Source organism: Balearica regulorum, chromosome 10 (assembly GCF_011004875.1).
Source record: "Balearica regulorum gibbericeps isolate bBalReg1 chromosome 10, bBalReg1.pri, whole genome shotgun sequence".
Taxonomy (NCBI): Eukaryota; Metazoa; Chordata; class Aves; order Gruiformes; family Gruidae; genus Balearica; species Balearica regulorum.
The window spans coordinates 14,807,337-14,829,900 of NC_046193.1; the positions used below are offsets into that span (position 1 = coordinate 14,807,337).

Sequence of the window (22,564 nt, forward strand, 5' to 3'; positions counted from 1 at the left end):
ATCAGAGAGTTTGCTAAAACTCATATTTTCAAAAGTCCTTGTCTTCTGGCTTGGCACTAAACAAAGCTGGATAGAGTTTGGAAAGGGCTCGGCAACTTGCTGAAAGGGAGCTGCTGAGTTCTTTTGCAAATCTGTCCTTAAAGGGTCACAACAGGAACTACTCTGTGTTGAGCAGTTTTGAAAATCTGCCCTCACTGGGAGGTGCTAAGCCGTTGGAAAGCTGGTGCTCACCACTTTTGATAATCTGGCCCCAAGTTAAATAATAGGGGCCAAATTATGTGATTTAGAGGCAGAAATTCCCTACTGACAGCAGTGGAGATTTCCACTTAGTGATGAATGGCTCAGTAGGATTCTGGAATAATAGAGCCATGAAAAGTGGATAATGCAACAAATAAACATCAAAGGGTACGACTTTCCTTTTCAATCACATCCCCTTGCGCTCTACATAAAAGGACTGAAATATTCTGACACGAAAGAGGGAGAAGGAATGGTTAACTCTGCAGCCCTGCACTGCCTTCTAAGATGAAAACACAGCATTTTTTAGGAACACTGCATTCATATAATACATAATTGGTAGTTAACACCATATATAAGACACTGGCGGTACTTGGACTAGACCCCTCTTCATATGCACAGACATGCACCAAAGAGAGAAGAGCCTTACGTTTCTCCAGTTCTTTTCCACACTGGGAGCAAAGTTTTCTCAGTTGAGCTCATCTCTCTTTTGCTTATGAACAAATGACCTCCCTCTCACTGTCTTAGATATTTTCAACATTCAGCCACCTCCATTCACAATTCTGATCAAAAGTGAGGTTTGCATACAATTATTTTATGATTGCTTGTGGCAGTTTTGACTGAGAATTTCAGGGGAACTTACTGGTACTCAAATCAGCTTGGCCACCAAAGAGCTTGAACCGCAGGCAATTTCCCCACCTTCCTATGACAGTTTTGGCCCTACTTACTACCGTGATTAAGACTTCTGTCCTTCATTTCTGCTGGAATATCCAGTTAATGGGTTGCCTGTACATTTAGAGGGGTAGGCTTGAGCACAGAGCTAAGGAGGGTATGTATGTTGTGGGCTGGATGGGAGTGCATCATGTTTCCTTCATGGCTTCAGGTCTCTTCCAAAGCCTTCAGCAAAAGATTGTTATTTGCAGGTCCCTGTAACACAGCCCAATGCAGGGGTACACAGGATTTTTGGGGCCATAGGATCACCCTGTTCACAGAAGTAGAAGACACCATATTAGGAGGACAGTGGGAAGATATCAGGGTTTCACACTGGGGAGAAAAGTTGGGTACTGGACTAGTTATTGGAACAAGGTTATTTAGCAAGTGTAAATGGCAGCTTTCTGTTGCAGAAGTTTGTCTTGGTGAAACCATGGAGTAAGGCAGAAGAGACAGACATGGAAGATACTGCACACTCCTTCCCCCAAAGGAAGGGAGCAAGGCAGAGGATGAACATTTTCATTTCGCCAGAGGAAAACCAGTTGTCAAGATGTAATTTGCTAATAAATGCTGTTTCATGTAATTAAAAGAAAAAACCAACAACAAACAAAAATGACTATGGACCAGCAAGAAACAAGAAATTCTCCACGGAGAGTGGAAATTCAGAGACCACCCACCACACGGCCCACCTCCCCCATTCTCCCTCTAGAAATAGACCCATTTTATATATGGTGATTAAGGCACTAAAGAAAAAGAATTAACATGATTCACATGTAGAAAACAAGGTTATTAGGAGTAGGGATCATTTCAGCACATTGTTCTCCCTAATAAGCATAGCAACAAGTAATTGAGTTTCAGGCGATCTCCAAGGTGGCGCTTTGTAGAGAAAACGGAACTTGGCATGATATCTACTTTTCCTTTAATTACATTGTCCTAACGAGCAACTTACTTTACTCTCAGCAAATTTATTTCTTGAGAAGAAGCCACAGTAATAAATGCATAAAAAGGATCACCAGGTAGTAGCAGAGAAGAAATATCAGCAGCTTAAAATGCCAAGAGGTTGCTAAAAGTGGTGGAAAACCACTAGATTGTTCCCACCTTCATTATGCTTACCACACTTAAAGGTGAGTAAAGGATGTTAATCAATGGAGCACATTATCTAACCTGGGAACTGCCCTTGTTCTACTGTTAGTTTCCTTCTGCACATGTCCACGAGAGCAACCCAGAAACACGAAGTACTGATACATCAATCCAAAGCTCCTCTGCTCACACGTAGCAGAGGGCAATTCTGCCTCATGCCCTTGTGCAAGACGAGAGGAGAAAATCACATGCCAATAACATCCAACTGAGTGTCAATACTGCTCACCGCAACCTAATACAGAAGGATAAAGGGCTTGCTTTTCAAAAGTCTTTAAGGCATTTAGACATCTGACTCTTGTTGAAAGTCAATGCCAGGCAAGGCCCCGGCTGTTTTGCTTATCTTTTTATAGAAAACTCCACCAGAGAATCCACTTCTGACAAAGGACTCCCTGAATGTGCCTTGCTGGTGCAAAAAAAGGCTGGGATACTCCATACACGTGTTCATTCTTGTAATTTGTTCCCTAAGCATTTGCCAGGAGACATCGCACCAATAAAGGCAGACCCCCAGCCCTAGAAAATCACTCTTATCTACAGGTGGGTGAACATGTCACCTCTTGTTAAAATACTTGAGGTGTCCATCTCCAGAGAGTAGCGATTGCTACAGTTCACAGGCCTTAGTTGAGTTCAGCCAGTGAACTCCCGGGTGAGAGTCTGACTTTGCAAATGCCAGCAGTATTATTCTCCAGAAAAAAGCTGAAGCAAAGTTCTTTTAAGTCATCCAAGTTTTAAATGTTGCACAAAGCTGGGGAGTACATCCCAACATATCTATCAGCTGCCTAAGGGCCACAGTTTCCTACAAGAAGCATGAACTTCATGTGCTGGATTACTCCATGTAGCTGTAGATGGGTGATCAGTCCACCTCCCTCCTCTTGCTTGTTCAGAGATTCATGGATGTATCTGCACTCCGCAGCTTTACCCTGTCTCACTCCACAACTTCACAGTGTCCCTTCGCCTCTCTGCATCACACCTGCGAGCACTGTTACTTACTGCACTCAGAGCTGGTAGGAAACTTACTTAACATATGTAAAAAAAAAGAATACTCTGAGGTCTCCAAAAACAGGCACTTCAGATGTAAAAATGTGAAATTATCTTCAAATAGAAAATTTGAAAGTGCCAGTGGAAGCAGACACCTAAGACCTTAAGGGTTTATGCAGCTTTATATGTTGTTATTTCTTCAGTAAGACTGCTACAGAAATGGCAGGGGTATGGAGAGAAAGTATGTTAGCACTTAGAGTCTACTCGTAAATGCGTTAAGTGCAACTATTTTACTGAGAAAAAAAATCAGGAGGAGAGCAGAGTCCCTTCTCCTGGGGAGCTAATCTCAATTACTGCTCACAATCATGCTTCAGCTGAAGAAAACCCTGCATAACTCCCATGTTGTACGTGATCTGGCAGTTGTGTGCATTTGCCAATTCAAAGACACTAATGTAATGAATGAGAATAGACTTTTTCCTTTGCAAAAAGGAAGAAAAAAGTGATCTCTCAAGAAATAAAATAAATCCAAAAGTAGGCCTTCCATTAAAAACTCTATTTATGGCAATACCTTCCCACTTCCACAGAGATTACAATCCCTAGAAGCAAGTTGCCAGTACACAGACGTAATTTACGTAGGCAAAAGAGAGATACAAATGTTTAGTTGGATTTGCTTACCAAAAACCTCATGATCAGTTGTTGCAATTAAATGCAGGGAGAAGTTCTTTGTCAGCCCCGTACACGATGCTGAACTGTCCGAGCAATGTGGTACAGAGGCTGTTTTATTTCCCTGCTTTCCCTGGTTATTGGAATACCTGCGCTTGGATAGCTATAATTAGGTTGCAACTCAGTCAAGTGGGATTTGGAAGCTTGGTTTTTCTTGAAGCAGTAAATGCCGCTACTCAGTGTGAGCACCAATAAACGCTTTGCCCATTTTGCAGAATACAAAGGCTAAAATTTGGGAAAAATTCTGCACTGCACTACTTGAAACCCTTTCAGTAACTCCCTGCAACATGGGGAGGCATTTTCAGCCAAAAGAAGTTGTTAGCACACAAGTTAGTTGTCAGAAATATAGAAGTTTCCTACACATGGAAAATAGCAACACGAGCTGTTTTTGAAAACAGATCATACATTTCCGGTAATTAATTAAATTTTGGAGATAGTTCATTTTTGCCCTCCAAGGAAACACTGTTAGCTCCTCTCTTCTTCTGAGCATCCTGTGTGTTTTAACACGCACACTTAATTCCACAGAGAATTAACAATTCCGAAGACTTTGCAGCGATAAGGGCATTTTAACGCTCCCTGCAACGAGATGTCACCCAGTGTGGGAGTTAAAGCTCTTCGCTCCCCCCACCCCGACGGGTACCTTGCGGTTGGGAGCTGGGGAGCGTGGTCACTGTGGTCTGCTCGTGGCGGGGCTGAAGCCCACCTCCCCCTGCAGTACCACAGACACCCTGTGCAGGGTTATAAACACTACCTACTAAATTTGAGGGCTGGAGAACAGTAGGAGAGAGGGGAGCAGATTCTCACATCATCAGGAGGGAAATAGACTTTTTAAAAGCCAGTTGTGTCTTGCACAACAATGAAGCTTTATGTCTATATAAACTGACAAGTCAAATTGTACTCCTGGGCCCAATTCTCAACATCAGCGCCATTTGACGGTGATAGCTCGACTCCTGCCTCTGCAGCCTAATGGCTCTGGCTGCCAGGAAGGGCAGGCAGGATGATTAAAATAAGCATTAACAGAACGGTTTGGCGATTAGCTTCTCTCTCTTTCTTCTCTTTGCTTTCTTTTTTTTTTTTTTTTTTTTTTACATATAGTTTTGTCTGCCAAAGATTGCTAAAGCCTTTTCTTCATTAGCAGTGTACTTAACAAGTGTAAATTTAAAGTATTCATTTTCTTAAGGCCAAGGATTAAAGCAATTAAGGAAAACTGCTGCAACCTACCACTCAAGTCAATTCTTAACATGGAAAAGAAACAATGGTGCTTTACATATTTAAACAAAACCAAATTGTATATAATTATCCTGACACTCTGTCAAACTAAATTTTCACTCTGCTGCAATGATTTGTTAAAATCTCCTTCCTGAAACTGAAATAAACATTTTCCTTCCCAGTATGGGAACAGGTCTGCAGCGTCTTTGGACTACCTTCATGGCAAAAACATTGCAACAAAAGCTAATGACCACTCTCATTCTGTACTCATTTTACCATCAGCCTTCTTCCTGGTACCGTATGGGCTTAATCCTTCGCCAGGTCCGCCCACGGAGACCTGAGCCCTTGCCATCCCAGCTACTCGCCTGTGTGCTTGCATCATTGGGGCCCAAAAGAGCAGAAAATAGTTTTGAGCAAATGCATCTACGAAGGGAAGCCATATTCCTGCAGTATGTACTCTAAAATAATTTTGCACCTTTGCCTTTTATGCACATTAAGTCCTTCTTAACATATGGCAATGATGGTATAGAACGGGGCCTGATCTATCTTTGGCAATGAATTTTTTAGCTACTCTTTTAAATGCATGAAACTGAGACTTGCCTATGACAAACTCTATAACTTTTTTACCAGACCACAAGCTGTAATGTAAAGTGTTGTCTTCTAAAGTAAGAGGTGAGGCGTTAACTGTGAAACCAGAGCGAGCTGGTAACAGAAAGGTGTTAACTTTGGAGCCTCGAGGATGGCAATTGATATTTCAATGTTGTTAATTGTTTCACTGATGATTGTTGTAGCAGAAATACTGAGCAAAGGCATGACATAATCAGATCTTGCTCAGAGATGTAGATGCTCAAATCCCATTAATTTCTGCGGAAAATAGAAGGTCCATAAGTTCCCACAAACACTAAGTGTATGAATAAAACCTAAACAGAGAGCTATAGCATGCTACAATAGAAAATGTAAAAATGCAGCATTATTCCTCATCTTAGAGGGGGCCAAAATAAATACCCCACGTGCTTCTGAGCCCTCTATTCTGTCCGTATGTGTACGCCTATAAGTGTATGCCCATATATATGCAAATGTATAAATACCTGTTTATTAAAAAAGAAGTATTCTTCTGCAGACTTTATAATTTTCACTTTTATTTTAATAAATAATTTCATATTTAAAAGTGCCTAAATAAGAGGTTTGATGATTTTTGTTTCGATTTAAACTGTCAGCATGTCATTTTGGTTTCTGAAAACCACAAACATTCAGTTCTCTATTTTCCATTTTTCAGTTCAGCTTCCTTCTACACTTTTATTTCCCCAGAAGAAGAAAAAAAAAAAAAAAGAAAAAGAAAAAGAAGAAAAACAGTGGGCAAATATATAAAGGAAAAAGAAAGCATGCTTTCTTTTTTCACAAAGCGAACAAAACCAGAATACAAGCACATATCTGGAAAGCTTATTTCTCCTATCTATACATTTTTTCTCTCTTTTGACTCAAAAAATAAATTAACTTGACCTTGCAGATATTGGTAAACCCATCCCATCAGACTTTTATTTACTTCCCAACCAGGAAGAACACTTGGCTCCATTAATATACTTCCACCTTCATTTACAAAAGTCATATTTAGAAAGTGACAGATAGCATCGCATCCGAGTTACTGAAGCTGCTGATTCAGTGCTGGGTGAGCCAACGAAAGAGCCGGCAACGAGGAGTTCAGATGGTGTCTCCTGTGAGATGATCGCTTCCCAGGTACCTCGTACTTGAACGTCCACTGGACAAAGCTGATCCTTCCAAACACTGTGATCCACATTTGCAAGACAGCAGAGAAACGAACTGCCCCAAATTACAGGGTACAAAGAGCTCTTTCCTCGTGGGAGCACAAGCTAAAACCACAGCATCTTTACATAGCTGCACGTGGGCCAGAGGGTTGGATCACTGTGAGCTACCGGTCGTATCACAACCAGTCCTATGGATTGAGGAGGGACTCTCCAAATTCCTGCTATTGGCAGAACAAATTGCTGAAGTCATCTGTTGTGCAGTGCACTGGGTTTCAGTGGGGTTTGGTTTGGGGGTTACCAACTAGCTGCTCCCATATTTGAACCTTAAACAGAATGCAAGGGAGTAGTTGATTCTAAGTTTATGGCAACATTTCAGTTCAGAGAAGAAAAATATCTCTTTGGAAAATGCCAACTTCCTGATAGGTTTGTTTACTTTCCATCTCATCAGTTCCAAAAAAACTGAGTATCTAGGATACTAATGGGACATGTTCTTCTCACCAGCATGAATTCAGCTTACTCTGTGCATCAAAAGATAAGCAGAGGTCTGGAGACAGTTTTACCTCAGGGGACTGGGAATACACAAGAAGCACCTGAGCAGCTAAGCAAGTCCAAGCACTGACAGAGTAAAGGGGCCTGAGAGACCATATTCATTTTAATCCCCTTATCAGCAACTTGTCTTTGGTTGGAGGCTCTTTGTCACTGAGTCACTTGACAATGAACTACAATCAAGGACGCAAAAGAGCAAGTATGCCATGAGCTAAACACAGTAAGCATCCTACAGAAGGAGCCAAGAGATCTTTTGTAATGGTCACAATAATTTGTATCTGCTATACTATAGACTAAATAAAAGTGATTTCTGGAAGTCGTTATTTTTTACCTATGAGTAAAACGATTGTAGAAACCTTGAGGCAGGAAAGGGTGAGAAGCAGTAAGAGCAGTGATGGAATGCAGAGATACAGCCAGGCTAGAGGGCAATGGGACTACACGATGATACATAAAATGCCAAATGTACATTACCTTCCAGACAAAGTCTAGGTGTAAAGGGCACGTGTGTGATCATGAGGGATGGCTGCCTTAATGGGAACCCTTCTAACCACTTCTAATTCTTTCCTATAGTTGAGCTGATTCCACTTCTCTAGATCCAATGGAAGATATCAGTGAATAGGGCTCTTAATCAGATCTGATTATGATATCCTGCTATCTTAAAATAAGTGCAGCAATGTATGCAGCACACAGGAAGGTCTCAGAGATTTCAGGTATCGAATTAAGAAATGCGTCACACGGTTGGGAAGGGCGGAAAATACCACAAACAGTGGGGTTTCCATCTAGGCAGACACACTGGCGATAGGATGTCTCTCAGTATTCCTGCTAGGCCCTACTGACAAATTTGTCAGTTTTGCCTTATGTACATTGGGCACGTGCAAGAAGCTTGCATGGGGTGCCAGCAGTCTCCAGGGGTTTTCAAGTCATAATCAGACAAAATATCATGGTCCAGAAAACAAATCATCCTGTTTGACTCAAAAAAGAAACCCATTTGATGGGGAAAAAAAATTTGGTTTAGATCAACTCAAAATGACTTTTGGTCTGTTCAGCTACCAAATCCAAAACATAATTATTTGCACAGTTTTAGCTTCTACTGCAATACTCTCAGTTGGAAATATTCATGCACAGTTGATCTGTCTTGCCCTGCTGGAGTCGCTGTAATATCACAAGACTCACGAAGCAACTGGGAGCAGCTTATGCTCCTTGGCTAGCAGAAACCTCCTCTGAAGCTCTGTCAGTCAGAAAGAGCAACACTGGCAAGACCAGCATAAAATCCACAGCTTACTGGGAAGAATTTATTTGCTGCCGCATCAGAAGAAGATAGGGAAATAGACTTGTACCTGGGGAAAACAGAGCTTTTAAAAATATATATATACACAAATTTAGATTCTGTGCTTCTTCCCTCCCTTTCCATGGGTTTACCCATGCAGGGTGCAAAGAAAGCAGAGTCTGGCCCCAAGGGAGTTCAGATGCAGCAGACTGATCTAGCAGCAGGCTACAATATGTTCCCAGAAGGTGCAATATAATTCTGAGGCCAAGGAACAGCCTATTAGCTCTGCATGCCATTAATTTTCATGAATAGTTCAATCCAATGCTCACAGAAGCTGTTGGGCATCTTTCCATTTTGTCTAGCAGGACCTGGATTAGGGCTTATTTATCTGTTCATTATATACCTTATCTTTAAGTAGGAAGCAGCCCAAACAGTTCAGCACAGCTGTGCACGTTTCGAGCCCTTCGCCAGGCTCTGCGCCCAGCAGCACGTGAGATGCTGTCTGCGGGTCAGAGCGAAGGCATGTCACAGTCATAGCCACTCAGGGAGAATTAAACTTCAGGCTTGTTTGACTAAACTTCTGAATTTGCCACGGTTCCCCTGTTTTGCCAGCCTGAAGAAAGCAGCCCAGCAGGTTCTCGAGTCACATGCCAGAATGCCTCCTTCATCCTCCCTGGAACTGGAAATGATTACTAATAGGTATTCTTGCTGAAATGATTTAACATAATGTGCTGAATGAGATCACTCAGTCAAAATATCTTTCCCTAAGTGACTCTCTCTCTGCGTGCCTGAATGCCAGAGGGGAAGGAGGACAGCATGAACTGAATTCTTTTGCTGGCTTCTGCATCTTACAAAATCTCTAAGTTACTGAAGAATTTACATTAGGAAGTTTCACTCAGGCTCATTACAAGAGGTCCATGATGCAGGTCTGGCAGGCAGCCGGGGGATGGAGACACAGGGGTTTGGGTTAACCTCTCTCATTCACACTTTCCCTTTCACAGTATTTTCAGTGTTCTCCAGCCTAGGCTGGGAACTGAAGACAAGGGAGGAAATGAGGTGGGCATGAAAGCAAAGCTGGTGAGGGGATGGGCACTCTTTGCCCTGCATGCCCAGCCCTGGATGTGCATCACTGCTGCATCTGCATCCTTTACAGCAGGCTGCAACCACCAAGCGAAACCCAGAGTTTGGGGTCTGCACCACAAAAGACATCACTGCAAGCCAGGGATACTCCGGGTTTTGCTGAGAGGCCAGGCTGCCCTCACCCATCCGAGTCTGTCAGCGTCACAATTAACTTATTGAGGTCAGTACTCATAACAGCAGTATTGCGGACTTTTGATTCAGTCTTCCTTTCTGAGAAAGCCCCATACTCTCTGGCCCAGTACGGCTATTACCTGCCAACCTAAAGGATGATGAATGTTATTTATATTGCGGTAATGGCTAACCACTCAGTGGAGACCAGGGACAGGCTGTGCTATGGACTTTTCAAACACACACTGCATGAGGACTGCCCACAGATGGCTGAGTGTATGAAACTGCTGAGACATTTCAGGATAATGTTCTTCAACGCCTTGGACACGATGACCTCCAACAACTCTGCAGCGCTTGTGCTGACTGCAACAACACAGGGTGCCATTCTACAGTAAAGACGTTCATTAATACCAAATTCTTATCAGTTACTGTGAATACAATAGCAAAAAACTCATCTACTTCAAAGCAAGCAACTCCTTGGTATGAAGGCCTTTAAGTTCCTTGATTAATAAATGTAAAAAATATTAATCTCTTTCAAACTGAACAGAAAACATAGACGAATAAAGAGGTATTCTGATTAAAAGTTTTCCTAATATTTAGCTGCTATTGTTTTGCTGTCCAAAACAAACAAAAAAAAAAGTGAACCAATGAATAAGAACTACTCAAGATGTAGATGAAGAAAGTAATCCAGCAATAGTAAATCATGAAGGGCCTGATCCTTTCAAAAAGCCTGTAAGACCAATTTAACTCTGACATGTGCACACTTGCAGGATTAGGATTCAAACAATTGCGGGAAAATGTAAGAACTGAAAAAATTATACCTTTTGCTTTTCACTGTGGTGAGCCCAGAGGGTGGATAGCTAACAGTCCCTGGGAAATATCCTCCCAAGAAATAGCCCCACAAAGATGCAGAGGAAATACATCTAAAACATTCAGTGCAGATTTTTTTTTTCATTATTAATCATTCTCTCTGTATCTTAGAAAAATCACACAGTGACTTCTTCCATATGCACTGAGGTACAAGAAACCTAAAATATTAAGTGACATATTCCACCAAGAAATGCCTTAGAGAATATGCTGTGGAATTGGTGTCGGTCCCTCTTTCATCCCTTCTACAATTAATGTTCCAGTATTGAAGTTCTAAATATATACCTAGAAACCAGCAGACATTAGTGTCCATCAGTAACCTTATTAAAACCCAAATGCTAGAGATATACCTTACCTTTAAGTATACTGTTTACACTCAAAAGTTGCTTTGGACAAGGCTTTAGACGAGGCTATGTCAGAGCTTCATAGCCAAAAGCCTGAAGACACCGGAGCCCAGTAAACAGACTAAGCAGGGATCAACCTGATCTGCTTTCTTCTGTCTTTTCAATCAGATGGGTGGTCACTCCCAAACCGAATGGGAGAAATAAAGCACACGGTGAGACACTGCAAGTACTTTCTAGCTGTCTCAACTCTAAGAGTACTGGTGTCTCAACATCTGGGCATTCCCTTCACTGCCAAACGCTCACAGAGCAATGGGATTTGTCAGCAATCTGCTGAGCATATACAGATGACAACTGCAGAGCCTGGAGAGCTCAAAGGCATTTACAGATAGATAGGGGTTTGCAATAGATGTGTTGAACCACGGCTGAGATCCAGAATCTGTGAAAATTACGCCCAATAGCTGTGAAGCCTTCAGCTGCGGTACTTAAAGCAGGCACCACAACGCGCGAAATTTAGCCCAGGTGTGCTTTACGATTACACAAATTGTTTAAGGGAGGCTGATCAGCCTCCATGCCACATACTACAAGGAAAAGGCCGGGCTGTTGGGATGATTTTGGAAGGTGGTCTTTGCTGCCTAAACTACACTACTATCTATCATTCAAATACATGGAGAGGAAGCATTGTTTATAAACAGGTTTTGGATTGTCCTAAGTACAAATTTCATGGACGACAGATTTAAAGCTCTCTCCAGCACCTACATCTCACCTAGTGGTACTCTGTCCCTCATAGACTTCCAGCCTGTTGCCCCACCATGACCTACGTATATTAAATCTTTCAAAAGATCTTGACAAAGGGATATGTCTTGGTGATACAACAGAGAGGCATTGTATCGAAAGATTTTTGCCTTACTGACATAAGCTCCAAATTATTTCCAAAGTCAGTTGTATTTTCAATAATTTGTGCATTTTGTATTTTTCAAAATAGATTTATCCACTTATGATAGCATACTGCTTAAGCCCCTCCATCCTCCAATCCAGCCAGCGATAGAACTTTGCATCAAACTTTTTATAGCATCAAATGTATGGTTGGTTGGTTGTTTTTTTCCCTGGCATCCTAAAAAAAAATGAAATCTTTATCAGCTACAGTCTGTATAAAAGCCTAAGTTAGCTCTGTGGTTTTCAAGAATAGCTGGTTAGACTCTGAGGCTATGCATTCTTCTGCTAAAAGAGATATTATCACATCTGTGTCTAAATATTTTTGCTTCCTATGTCTGCTAAAAGCAACACCTACAATTGCTGTAACTGAAAATGACAAGATAAAAATATTTTTCACCAATTTGTCACCCTTTTGCATTTAACAACACTAAATGTATAGTCTAGTTCATTAACAGAGTTTTGCCTGTTTGTATTTACATATAACAAGGGAGAAATAAATGTGTTAAAAAGGAAGAAAATAGAATTGTAAATACAACAAAAATGGAAACAGAGTTTGTGGGTTGGTGCAGCATCTAAAACCACTTAACGCATTTGAAAAGGAAAAAAAGTTAACTTTCAAGTTGACTCACCTAACTACTATAGCAGCACATAAGATGGCCATCAGGTATTTTCATTTGATCTCCTTGCTCAGCAGTCTCATTACAAGGTTTTAACCTTATTAGTGGGGTTCTCAGTCTCTACGCTTCATGTAACTGGTCCAATCAACTCTTTTCACCACTTTTGCATAGTTAAGTCATTAGAAAACTTTAAAATGCACTACCTTTTTTTGTGAGTGTGGAGTTGTCATCATGTATATATCACAAAGGAAAAAATACAAAAGCAGAAAATGTCATGAATTCTCCTTCAAGCACATGGTATTGCAGTAGCACTGAACAAGTTTCTATTAATTACTTTCAGAAAGAGAAGGAGATGTCATATTTGAGATAGAGGATCCTACCAAACCCACTAAAACCATCCGTAAATCTAACAATAGTGAGATGTTTTCATTAACTCATTGTGACAGCTGTCAAGCTGGGGAAAAGTTTTTGTTAATGCCAGTACAATTGTTCATTTAAACAAAAGCCAGTAATTCAGTCACACTGGAACAGCTTATGTCCCCAGCTCTGCCGTACAATCTGCGCACATGCATACATTACATCTATATGCATAGCTGCTCTTTAATTTTTATGTTTGGGGCTATGACGTGATTTGTCCAGAGCATGAGCAGAGCCCTACAAAAAGCAGGCCAGAAGGTAATTTGTGATTGAGTTGTAACGAGCTGCCTCTGATTTCCCGTGCTGGAAGGGAGACGTTCGGCACCCCAGGCTGGCAGACGGGGTAGGACACGCTCCCTGCAAGCCAGGCTAACCATGTGGTCACCCTTTTTCCCCATGCCCTCAAAGTAAGAGAACACAACCATTGGTAGAGATGTCACCTCGCTCTGTGCGTGGTGACAGACTGAAGTACCAAAGACGTCGCCAGCATCCTCCCTGGGGACCCTGTGTGACCACGGCTTGACCCAGAGCTCACAAGGAAATCCCAGTGTAGGGCTGGTGCCATCACAGGGTCTTTGCCACCAGTAAAAATGCAGAGATCCCATTAACTTCCTCCACTCAAGGCAGGGCCTGTAGCATTAAGGTGATTTTCTAACAACAAACCCAACTCTGAACAAGAAATGGAGTGCAACCCTTACCTCCTCGTAGACATTGTCATTCCTGCTGAAGTCTCCGACCCTCCTTGGAAGGACGTGGACATGAACATGCTGAAAACATGAAACAGAATAATGGTGATTAGCAAGCTCATGACTGACTTTTCTGGATTGTCAGCATTATTCTCCACACATACAAGTAACCGTGCATGGGCTCCCACAGCATTATTTTCAGAGGAAAATACATTAACCTGTTCCATAACTGTATCTCAACTCTTTGGAGAATATAAAAGATGAAAAACATGAGAGCGCAGCTCTGCTGTATTATATGAGCTTTGGAGTGAAATGCCTGGAAGTTTAGGGGCTCTGTGGAATTATTCATAGTTGTCAGTCAGAGATGTATTTAGCCACAGCTTTGAAATGACAATGTACCTCGGAGCTGCGTGTTGTGACTTCAAAACCGACAAGAATAAGAAAGAAGGTGCCGGTGATGGGACAGGCTGTAGCAGGCACGGGCAGAGGGCTCACGTGGGCAGCCCCGGGCCGGGGGACAGAGGAACCGATGGTACATAACGGAGCCCATGTAGGTAGAAAGGCTGCCAGAAAAGGACACGCACGAGGCTGTTCAGCACGGCTAATGCAATGTCTTTCACAAGGTTAAAAAGACTTGAATGTTTTGCTTTTCCCCCCAGGAAGCTGTAGCCCGAATACAACAGACTGAAGGTCCCAGCGGTGTGAGGTGCGTGCTGGGGGCACACGCCTGCAGGGACATGGGCTCCAGTGCACCAAGTGGTCCCAGACCTACGAGGCACAAGAATTATGAGCCCGGTTTTGCAGAGCCTGAAGCGTGAGCATCACTCGCCTGACGGCAGGGCCATTGCCCGGGGGTAGCAGAGCTAAGGACTGTAAACTGCACAGGCAGCTTTGGGCGACCTGGCACGGGAGGGAGGTGACGGGTAATGTTTTTGTCGCAAATGCTGATGAGATACTGGGAAAAGGAACAAAAATATGGACAAGAAAGCAAATATATGCCTTGCCACCTTGCCAACTTGATGTTATATTATTACTATATTTTTTTTCGTCTGTTAAGAGATTATGACAGTCTCTTCATACCATGTAAGAAGGCTAATTCAAGATTCTTGAGACTCAGACTCTACCAGGAAATCAAACAAATGCTCATCTATCTGCTTTTCTGCAGTAAGTTCAGCTACAACATTGCAAAGCATTCTTTTATCTTTTCCTCTTTCTCTTCCACTCTCTTTTGAGAAAAAAAACCAAACCCTGAGAATAATTCTTTAGAAAAAAACCAAACCAAACACCTCATTGAGGAGAGGCAGCACATGTTCTGAATGACAGATCACATTTATGCATCTCCAGATCTTTTCAGACGGTGCCTAAATCCTTCTTTAAAAAGAAAAAAAAAGGAAGACTCCATCAGAAACAGCAGAAACAGAAACATCAGAAATGCTTTACATAGAACTTAGATAGCTTGCACCTGACTCAATTTGATGAGGTGAAAATCAGCTGAAATTCGTGCACCTCATTGAAACATTCTCAAAACATGGCTCCAGCCTATAATGAAATCCAAAATCAAAAGAGATTTTCTTAGGCTATTTGTAAGAAAATTCAAACACACCTATATTGTGCTAGCTTCAATCCATAAAAACATTTGCTCGGTGAATAAAATGAAATCACAAGGATGTTTCAGTTAATGAAATATTCCGAATACCACTCTTTTTTTTCCCCTCAGCTTACCCTAGAGAAACCGACTATGCGATTGCTTATTCCTATCATTATCCACAGTTTTCAGTGTATTCAGCCTAGAGATGAGGATGATTCTTGAGGGTTAAAAACTGATTTTGAGTAATATATCAGTGATAGTGTTCAGATAGTGTATTATACTAATATATCATGAGAGCGATAGTGCTCTTGTGATGTATTAGCGCAATGTATCATCTGAACATCACTGCTCTCGTGACGTATTGCTCAAAATCACAAGGCAAGTTTAAAGATGGTCTTTGGTAGCCCTAGGCCTGAAATTTTGCTTTTGGACAGAGACTTTCAAGAAAAATAAAAGTGAAGATTAAAGTTTGCAGTGGTACTGTAAAATTTCACTATTGTGTGACACCTGTGGTTCTTGTTAGATTGTAAATTTATTCATAAAAATAGAGAATAATCTGCCAGTCAGTTCCTTTCTCTTCTGCTACAAGGAGTGTAGTTTTGCTGCAAATATCAATTTTCAGGAATTTCTCTTGATGATATATAGAGAGCCTAATATCAGCTATCAACAACCATATCCCCCAAAAGCTCAGTCACCTTGAAGAGTAATTTTTATCTCTGTGGCAGAATGTTCCAGGATGCACACAGGAGAAGATCTGTATACCCACGACAGACAATTTGGAATATCAGAAAGCACGCAGGGATGTAGTCCAAAGCTCAGTGCAGAGAAGCTGCACTGCAGATGCACAGACCAGCACAGCAGGTAATGAATGAGCCTAATGTGATCTTCTACCCAAAATGGGTAGCATGAAAAAAAGAAGAAAAAGTGTTTATGACAGCATATGGGCCACTTGGCATCAGCGGGGACATCCTCAAGGGCTACTCACCTTTACTACATGCATTATGTTCTTACACAATGCCAGGCTGCATAGCAAAATCTGTCAGCTGTATCAGAAAACAAATGAGTATTTGTAAAGTTTGAGGTAACTAAAATCAATTTAAAAACGAGTAATTTTTTCCAGACATCCTTTTTTTTTTTTTTTTTTTTTTTAATTCTGTGCAGGGAACATAAATAAAAATCTGGATTCTCCCTACTGTTTGTGTAATAGGAACAAACAGGAGTGGCAATAGTGTCTCAAGTAATTTCCTTCTCTTGGGTTTCACCAAAAAAACACGGGGAGCTACAAGCAGCACAGAGCAGTGGCTACCATGTAGCGGGAAACATTGAACAAGGGGATTTCACACCTTCTCTAATCTGCTTTTCAGCTTCTGGCCTTCCTGACTCAGGGATGCTGATATTTGGATTCATTAGGAGTTCTTTAATTGATCATTTTTGCTCCTTAGTACTATTTGTTATTGCTAAAGCCTCAATCCACCACGGCACTTAAGCACCAGCTCAATTTCCAACCTGTGAATTGGTTCAGTGGGAGTATTCACATCCTGGATATTATGTATATGTCTCAGTGTTTTGCATCCGCGGATGGCTACAGGGAGCTCTCCCCAACTAGGGATAGCAGAAATAACTTCAAGGTGCCCACAAATTAAACTTGCTTCCTTCCATTTTGTTTTCCAGGCAAAACAAAAACCTGCACGTCCAAAAAAGACATTTGCAGTTGACTGAAATGTGTCAGTAGATACAAACAAAACATTTGGCTGCATTTTTTATTTTTTTTTAACCAAACAAACAGATTTAGGCAAATCTTCCCTCAAAACACTGCTTGGAGACAAAAAAATCCAAACATTGTGTATACAAAATGTCAAAATAAAGCGTTTCAACTTTTTCCCCAGTTATTGTGGGTATCCTCATGTCTGCTGGGTGGCAGACAGCCCCATCACATTCCAGCAGGCTGCATTCAATCACTGCTGACTGTATTTCATTTTTTTCCTAAAAAATTGCTTTCCCCTCATTTTGCATTATTTTGATTAATAAGCAAGAAAAGCAACATAAAACAGCCGAGACATTTACATTAATGGACCGATCAATATTACCCACATCAGGGTCGAAAAAATGCAGACACACGCTTGCATTGCTTAGAGCATTCGCTACCATTCCCTCTTCTTGTCGGGCACTGATGGAGAAAGCTGTGCGCAGTCGCAGGAGATGGGCACACAAGCTATGACAATGTGAGGACACAGCTGTACGTCCCCAGGTGGGGTGCACCATGTGGGTCAAAGATGCCTGAGCCCTAGCAGTTGCTTCTCGTACTGGTGACAAGGTTTCCTGCCACGGATGTCTGGGGCAGCAGCAGCTGGAAGGAGGCTGTGGGAGCTGAATTTTATAGCACCTTCAAAATTAAAATTATTAGACTGACAGGTTTGTAGGGCAGGGACTGCAGCTTCCTCTGTTTTCACAGTGGCTACCACATTATAAATGAAATCTCAGGTTGAGAAACTCCTAATGGTGAGAATTATCAAGTGATGCAAAATCACTCTTAACAGAAGTTTTTTTCAAGACCTTTAAACCCAGAATGGCAAGAGAGTTAGAAAACATACTACAAGGAACAAATCTGTAGTGTCCTGAGGAAATCATGAGCCAGAGCTGGTGTGTGCCATCTCTGACCTCCCACCGCAGTGAGGGGATGCTCCACTCGAGCCCCACAGTGTTCCCAGCACGACTGTGGGAGCGTGGGGCTGCTGACGGGCACTCTGGAGCATTCTCATCCCACCACTGCTGAAATCTGGCAGCAGCACAGGCATTTGTGAGACTATACATCTAAAGTCGATTTCTAGTGAACCAGGGCTGCAAAATGCTCACAAAAGTCTCAGCCAAAAAAACTGGAGCCTGTTTTGTTGGAAAAACACCCATTCAGGTCAGGTGAGTTTTGCTTCAGCACTCAAGGCCGTGCAGAATGCAATGTTCCCAGTTACGGCTGTTTTTATATACTGAATTATGGTTGAATAACCAATGTGTCACCACAGCACTGGATGTAAAGTGAAAATACTAGGCAAAAATAGACACTGAAAGAGATTTCCCGGGTAGACCAGAATAGCGAAGAGCAGATGACCCTGCCACACACCACTGGGGAGGACATGGACGTTGCCTGCAATAATTCACGAACATTATGTTGTGTTCGCTCAGCTGCTGTGCTGGTTAGCAGAGCAACAAAGCTCAGCTTCCAACAGAAAGGGAGATAATAGCCTGTACAAGAGCTCCTCAGCATGCACCCAGGGTCTATTAGCAATAAATGTTGCTATAGGATGAATACATAAAAACCAGCAACAGGTCACACAGCCCTGAGGACAGGGGGGCTGCCAAAGAGTTGGCAGAGGAAGGGCTGTTCCCCCCACACCTGCAAAAGCAGTACATGGCTGAGCTGTGTCTTCACGCTGCGAAACCAGATGCCTTTCAGCAGCTCGATCCTTTCCCTCATTACTTTTCATTCGTTCTACAGAGACAAAGCTTTGCAGCTGTGGGCTTCCACAGTCTCGTGGTGCGGTGAGATCAGGAGAGGCCATGATGTGGGGCACGGAGGGACATCGGGGACAGGAAGAGTAAACCCCAATGTCCCTGCCACTGTTGTGATCAGGCAAGAGGAAGGACAGGAAGGGCATTAGCGGCTTCAGGCAGCAAGACTTGCTGGCCAGGAGACCCCCATCAGCCAGTTCGCTGGGAAAAAGGATGGTGGGTTGCAGATAACACCTTGTTTGCTGCAAAGTCCCCTGTCCATTACAGACACATGGGCTTCTTATGGGAGGCTGTGATAATGCTTCTTCTAAACTACCAGATTAACTGTAGAAATTCCAAACTAATAACCATTCTCCAAGTAAGACTGTTAGCGGGTGATAAAGAAAATCAACCATAATACTGAGATAGCCACATGAAAAATAGGGCAATTTTGTCCTCTCTGTAAACTGGGCTTCCATGGAGCCCTTGTTTGCTATTCTTGATTAACTGCTCAATTATCCCTGTTACAAAATTATTCTGTGGAAAGCCCTGCCTGTATATCCATAGCTCATTAACAGAAAGCACTCCCTCTGCTGTCCCCAAAATACATCGCATTACCCAGACACTAGCAGACTAGGTACAATTGCTCTTTCTAGGCACTGCAAGGCAATTTCTAGGGCCCTTGACTTGCAGGCCCTGGCAAAGATATCTTCATGGGAAAGCAATTTCTGTTCAGTGAGTATTTATGAGTTCTTGACATTTTTCCTAGTCCTGAATTGGGTTGAGATGGAGAAACAAATTTAAAAATAAAAAAAGTCCTATCCAATATTAAGAAAAGTTTCCATCAATTAAAATACTCAGTTTTCATAGCCTTCAAAATTATTGCCAACATTATTTTTTTTTTTTTTTAAATTTCCAGGAGTCATAAATTACACAAAGTAAGACCCCTTTAAAACACCTAATTTTTATAAAATATTAAAGCATGACAGGAAACTACTTGAAACAATTCCCTTCCTACAAAAATGCCTCATTTCTAGGAATCAGCATTTTCCTTTCCAGCTTCACTAAAACCTCACGCACAAGGCTGTACGGATGCAGACACTTGGTGCCTCCTCCCCAGATGGCAGCTCTGGCATTCTGGTGGTAGGGGTTGGTCCAAAGCCAGGAAGGCTAGACAGACTAACACACTCCTGTAACACCTTTGCTTTGGCTCCAGTTTATTAAAACATAAAACCAAAGCTTGCTTTTCTGCCATCATGAGAAACGTAAGGATGTGATACAGACGGAAAGGAGAGCAGCATGTGCAGGAGGAGAGAGGGACACTTTGGAAGGGAAGGACAGGGAAAGCCACATTTGTCTCAGAAAACCCAGGGTTACAGCAGAGGAAACCACAGAGATGCAGGTGGGAATGGACTAGAAGAGCCATCAGAAAACAGGAAAGGTGGGAGCTACCGCCGGAACAGAGATGGTGGTGGGAGTTTTGTGAAGCCAAAACGTCACATGGAAAGAGTATGCAAAGAAAGAAAACGAAAGAAACAGGGGAAGAAGTCCTGGGAGAGGAGGCCACACAGGCTGTCCAGATGCTACCAAGCTGCAGCGTGAGGACCTTTTCAGGAGCCCCTTGTGTACCTCTGTATGGCACTGCACTGTGCACATACCCTTAGGAGGGTAAAAAGAAAGCTTTGACCCCTACCAATGTTTACGCCATAGATTTGCCTCTGGAAGAGTAAGGATCAAGATACTTGCTCAGCACAGAAAACATGTACTTGGTAAATCAACAAAATGGAGAGAATTCATGAATATATCAGAAACCCAACCAAGTGGGGGACTTGCAGCAGAGAACATCTTCAAACATGTAGATTGAGAAATGTGCAGATTCAGCATCCTCAATAAATAATGTATCTGTCAACTGCTATAAGGTTTTAAAGAAATGAGCTGTGTATGAGCTAGAAAAGAGACCTAGATCTAATGAAAGTATGCATAGAAAGATTTTAAATCCACTTGAGATCTGCAGTTACAACTTCCACGGCTGAAGGCAACTTCAGCATTTGCAAGAGAACTGCCAGCCCCTCCCCCCAGCCCCAAACCCAAGAAAACTGGCACAATACTGAGGGTAATTAGCCTGTTCATTGGAAGTGGTGATCCAAATGTAATTTGGACATCTCCTATGAGATTCTCTGAAAGGTAGCAAATGAATAAACTAAATGGAAATAACGGTGGGATGGTGCGTCTGAACTGATATTTCCTGACCTCTAACCTGGTCCACAACTCTAGGAATGAGGGTCAACACATGGTGGTAGGAAGGTCAGGCCAAGGATCATCACCAGCTCCTCTCATCTGCCATTGTGCAGTGCCTACCACCTCCCCAGCACTCACAGCAGACAGGACAGGCAGACCTGCAGGAGCATCAGCCATTACTCTGAGTGAATCAATAGAAAGAACATCTTGGTCCAACCAAGCACCCTGCTGGGAAACTGCTACGCCATGTTTCCTGGATTATATGTCAGCAACACTACAACCAGAACACTGTGAGACCTGTATAGCATCTTGTATCCCCTGAATACCAAAGAACTGCAAAAACAACCCAAAACCCTGGCAGCCCCTGCACAAGGTATCACTCCCATTTTACAGATGGTAAGGCTGATACACAAACCAATGAAGGTGCCGAAGCTGCTCAGGAAGGTGGTGCAGGCTTAGGGACAGCTAGAGAGGACCTACCTTGACGTCCTGCGCCTTTGCCTTCCCTCAGGGTCACTTTGATCATGTGTTGTTGTGCAAATTTGGTATTGCTGAGATGCAAATGAAAGCGCAATTGCATTTCCCCTCACCTCTGATCTTTAGTTAAGTCTTGATAAATGCATATTGTTTTAACACTTGTGATACGTATAATTAGGGTTCTTTAATTTATGTTTCAATAAAATGTTCTATAATAAACATTTACTGCTCTGTGAATAAACATTTAAATGAAGCTCCTAATGGGGGTTACATGTTTCGAAGCAGTTCATGGCTTTGCCGAAGTCTCTCCCTATACTTAATGAGAGTCATTTCCATAATCTGTGCATTATTGCTTAAGCCTCCCTTTAGGAATATTTTACAAAGTAAAATTCTGTGAAATATTATCAGCCAAAAGAGAAAATGCTAAGAGGATTATCAAATTGTCCTGTTAAAGGGACAGCACAAGCTTTCATTTCCCCCCTGAGATGCTAACATTGTAATTATGTAGAATGTGCTTACTAATTATCACACCAGTGTGTTACTACTGTGTTTTTCCCTCAGAGACCCAATCTAAATGAAAAGGATGGGAGACTCCTGAAAGGTCTGATATGAAAGGCAATATAATGCTAATTTACTTTCCGATATTAATAAGAGTAAGGACCAAACCACCCCCAGGCAAATCTTGTAGATCTCAAGAAAGGTCTAGCTCCCTCAGAGGCGGTTGACTGCTGTTACGTACGAAGTTGTGTACAGCTTCTCCCGCATCAGCCCTACAGCCCCAGGATTACCACCCAGGGTCTCATCCCCATTTTGCTGAAACTTCCACCCAATTTCTCACTGACCTCAATAACAGCAGGACTCGGCACCCCAGCTGAGATATAAAGTATACTAAGGTCGAGGGAAAGATTATTGTTGGAATACAGAGGGTTTTCAATTCTCTGGAGTATCTGCAATGATACAAACACCTGTAAGATATTTCTTCCATGTGTCTGAGTACATTCGAGGAGAACATAAAACTGAAATATATCTTCTCTCCACTAGCAGGGAATAAGAGCATTATAGCAGCAATGGCCCACTCCCCCTTTAATGCAGGGAGCA

At 42.2% G+C, this 22,564-nt stretch overlaps 1 protein-coding gene across 9 annotated transcripts in view; it reads right to left on the bottom strand.

The window, feature by feature from the left end:
• The window catches only part of FHIT (fragile histidine triad diadenosine triphosphatase), a 615,120-nt gene that overhangs the window by 77,623 nt on the left and 514,933 nt on the right, over positions 1–22,564 (bottom strand). For all 9 annotated transcript variants that reach the window (XM_075762300.1, XM_075762299.1, XM_075762304.1 and 6 more), the window contains one exon: positions 13,693–13,761. In XM_075762300.1, coding sequence (XP_075618415.1) covers positions 13,693–13,761 — 69 coding nt within the window. The remainder of the gene's footprint in view (positions 1–13,692; positions 13,762–22,564) is intronic.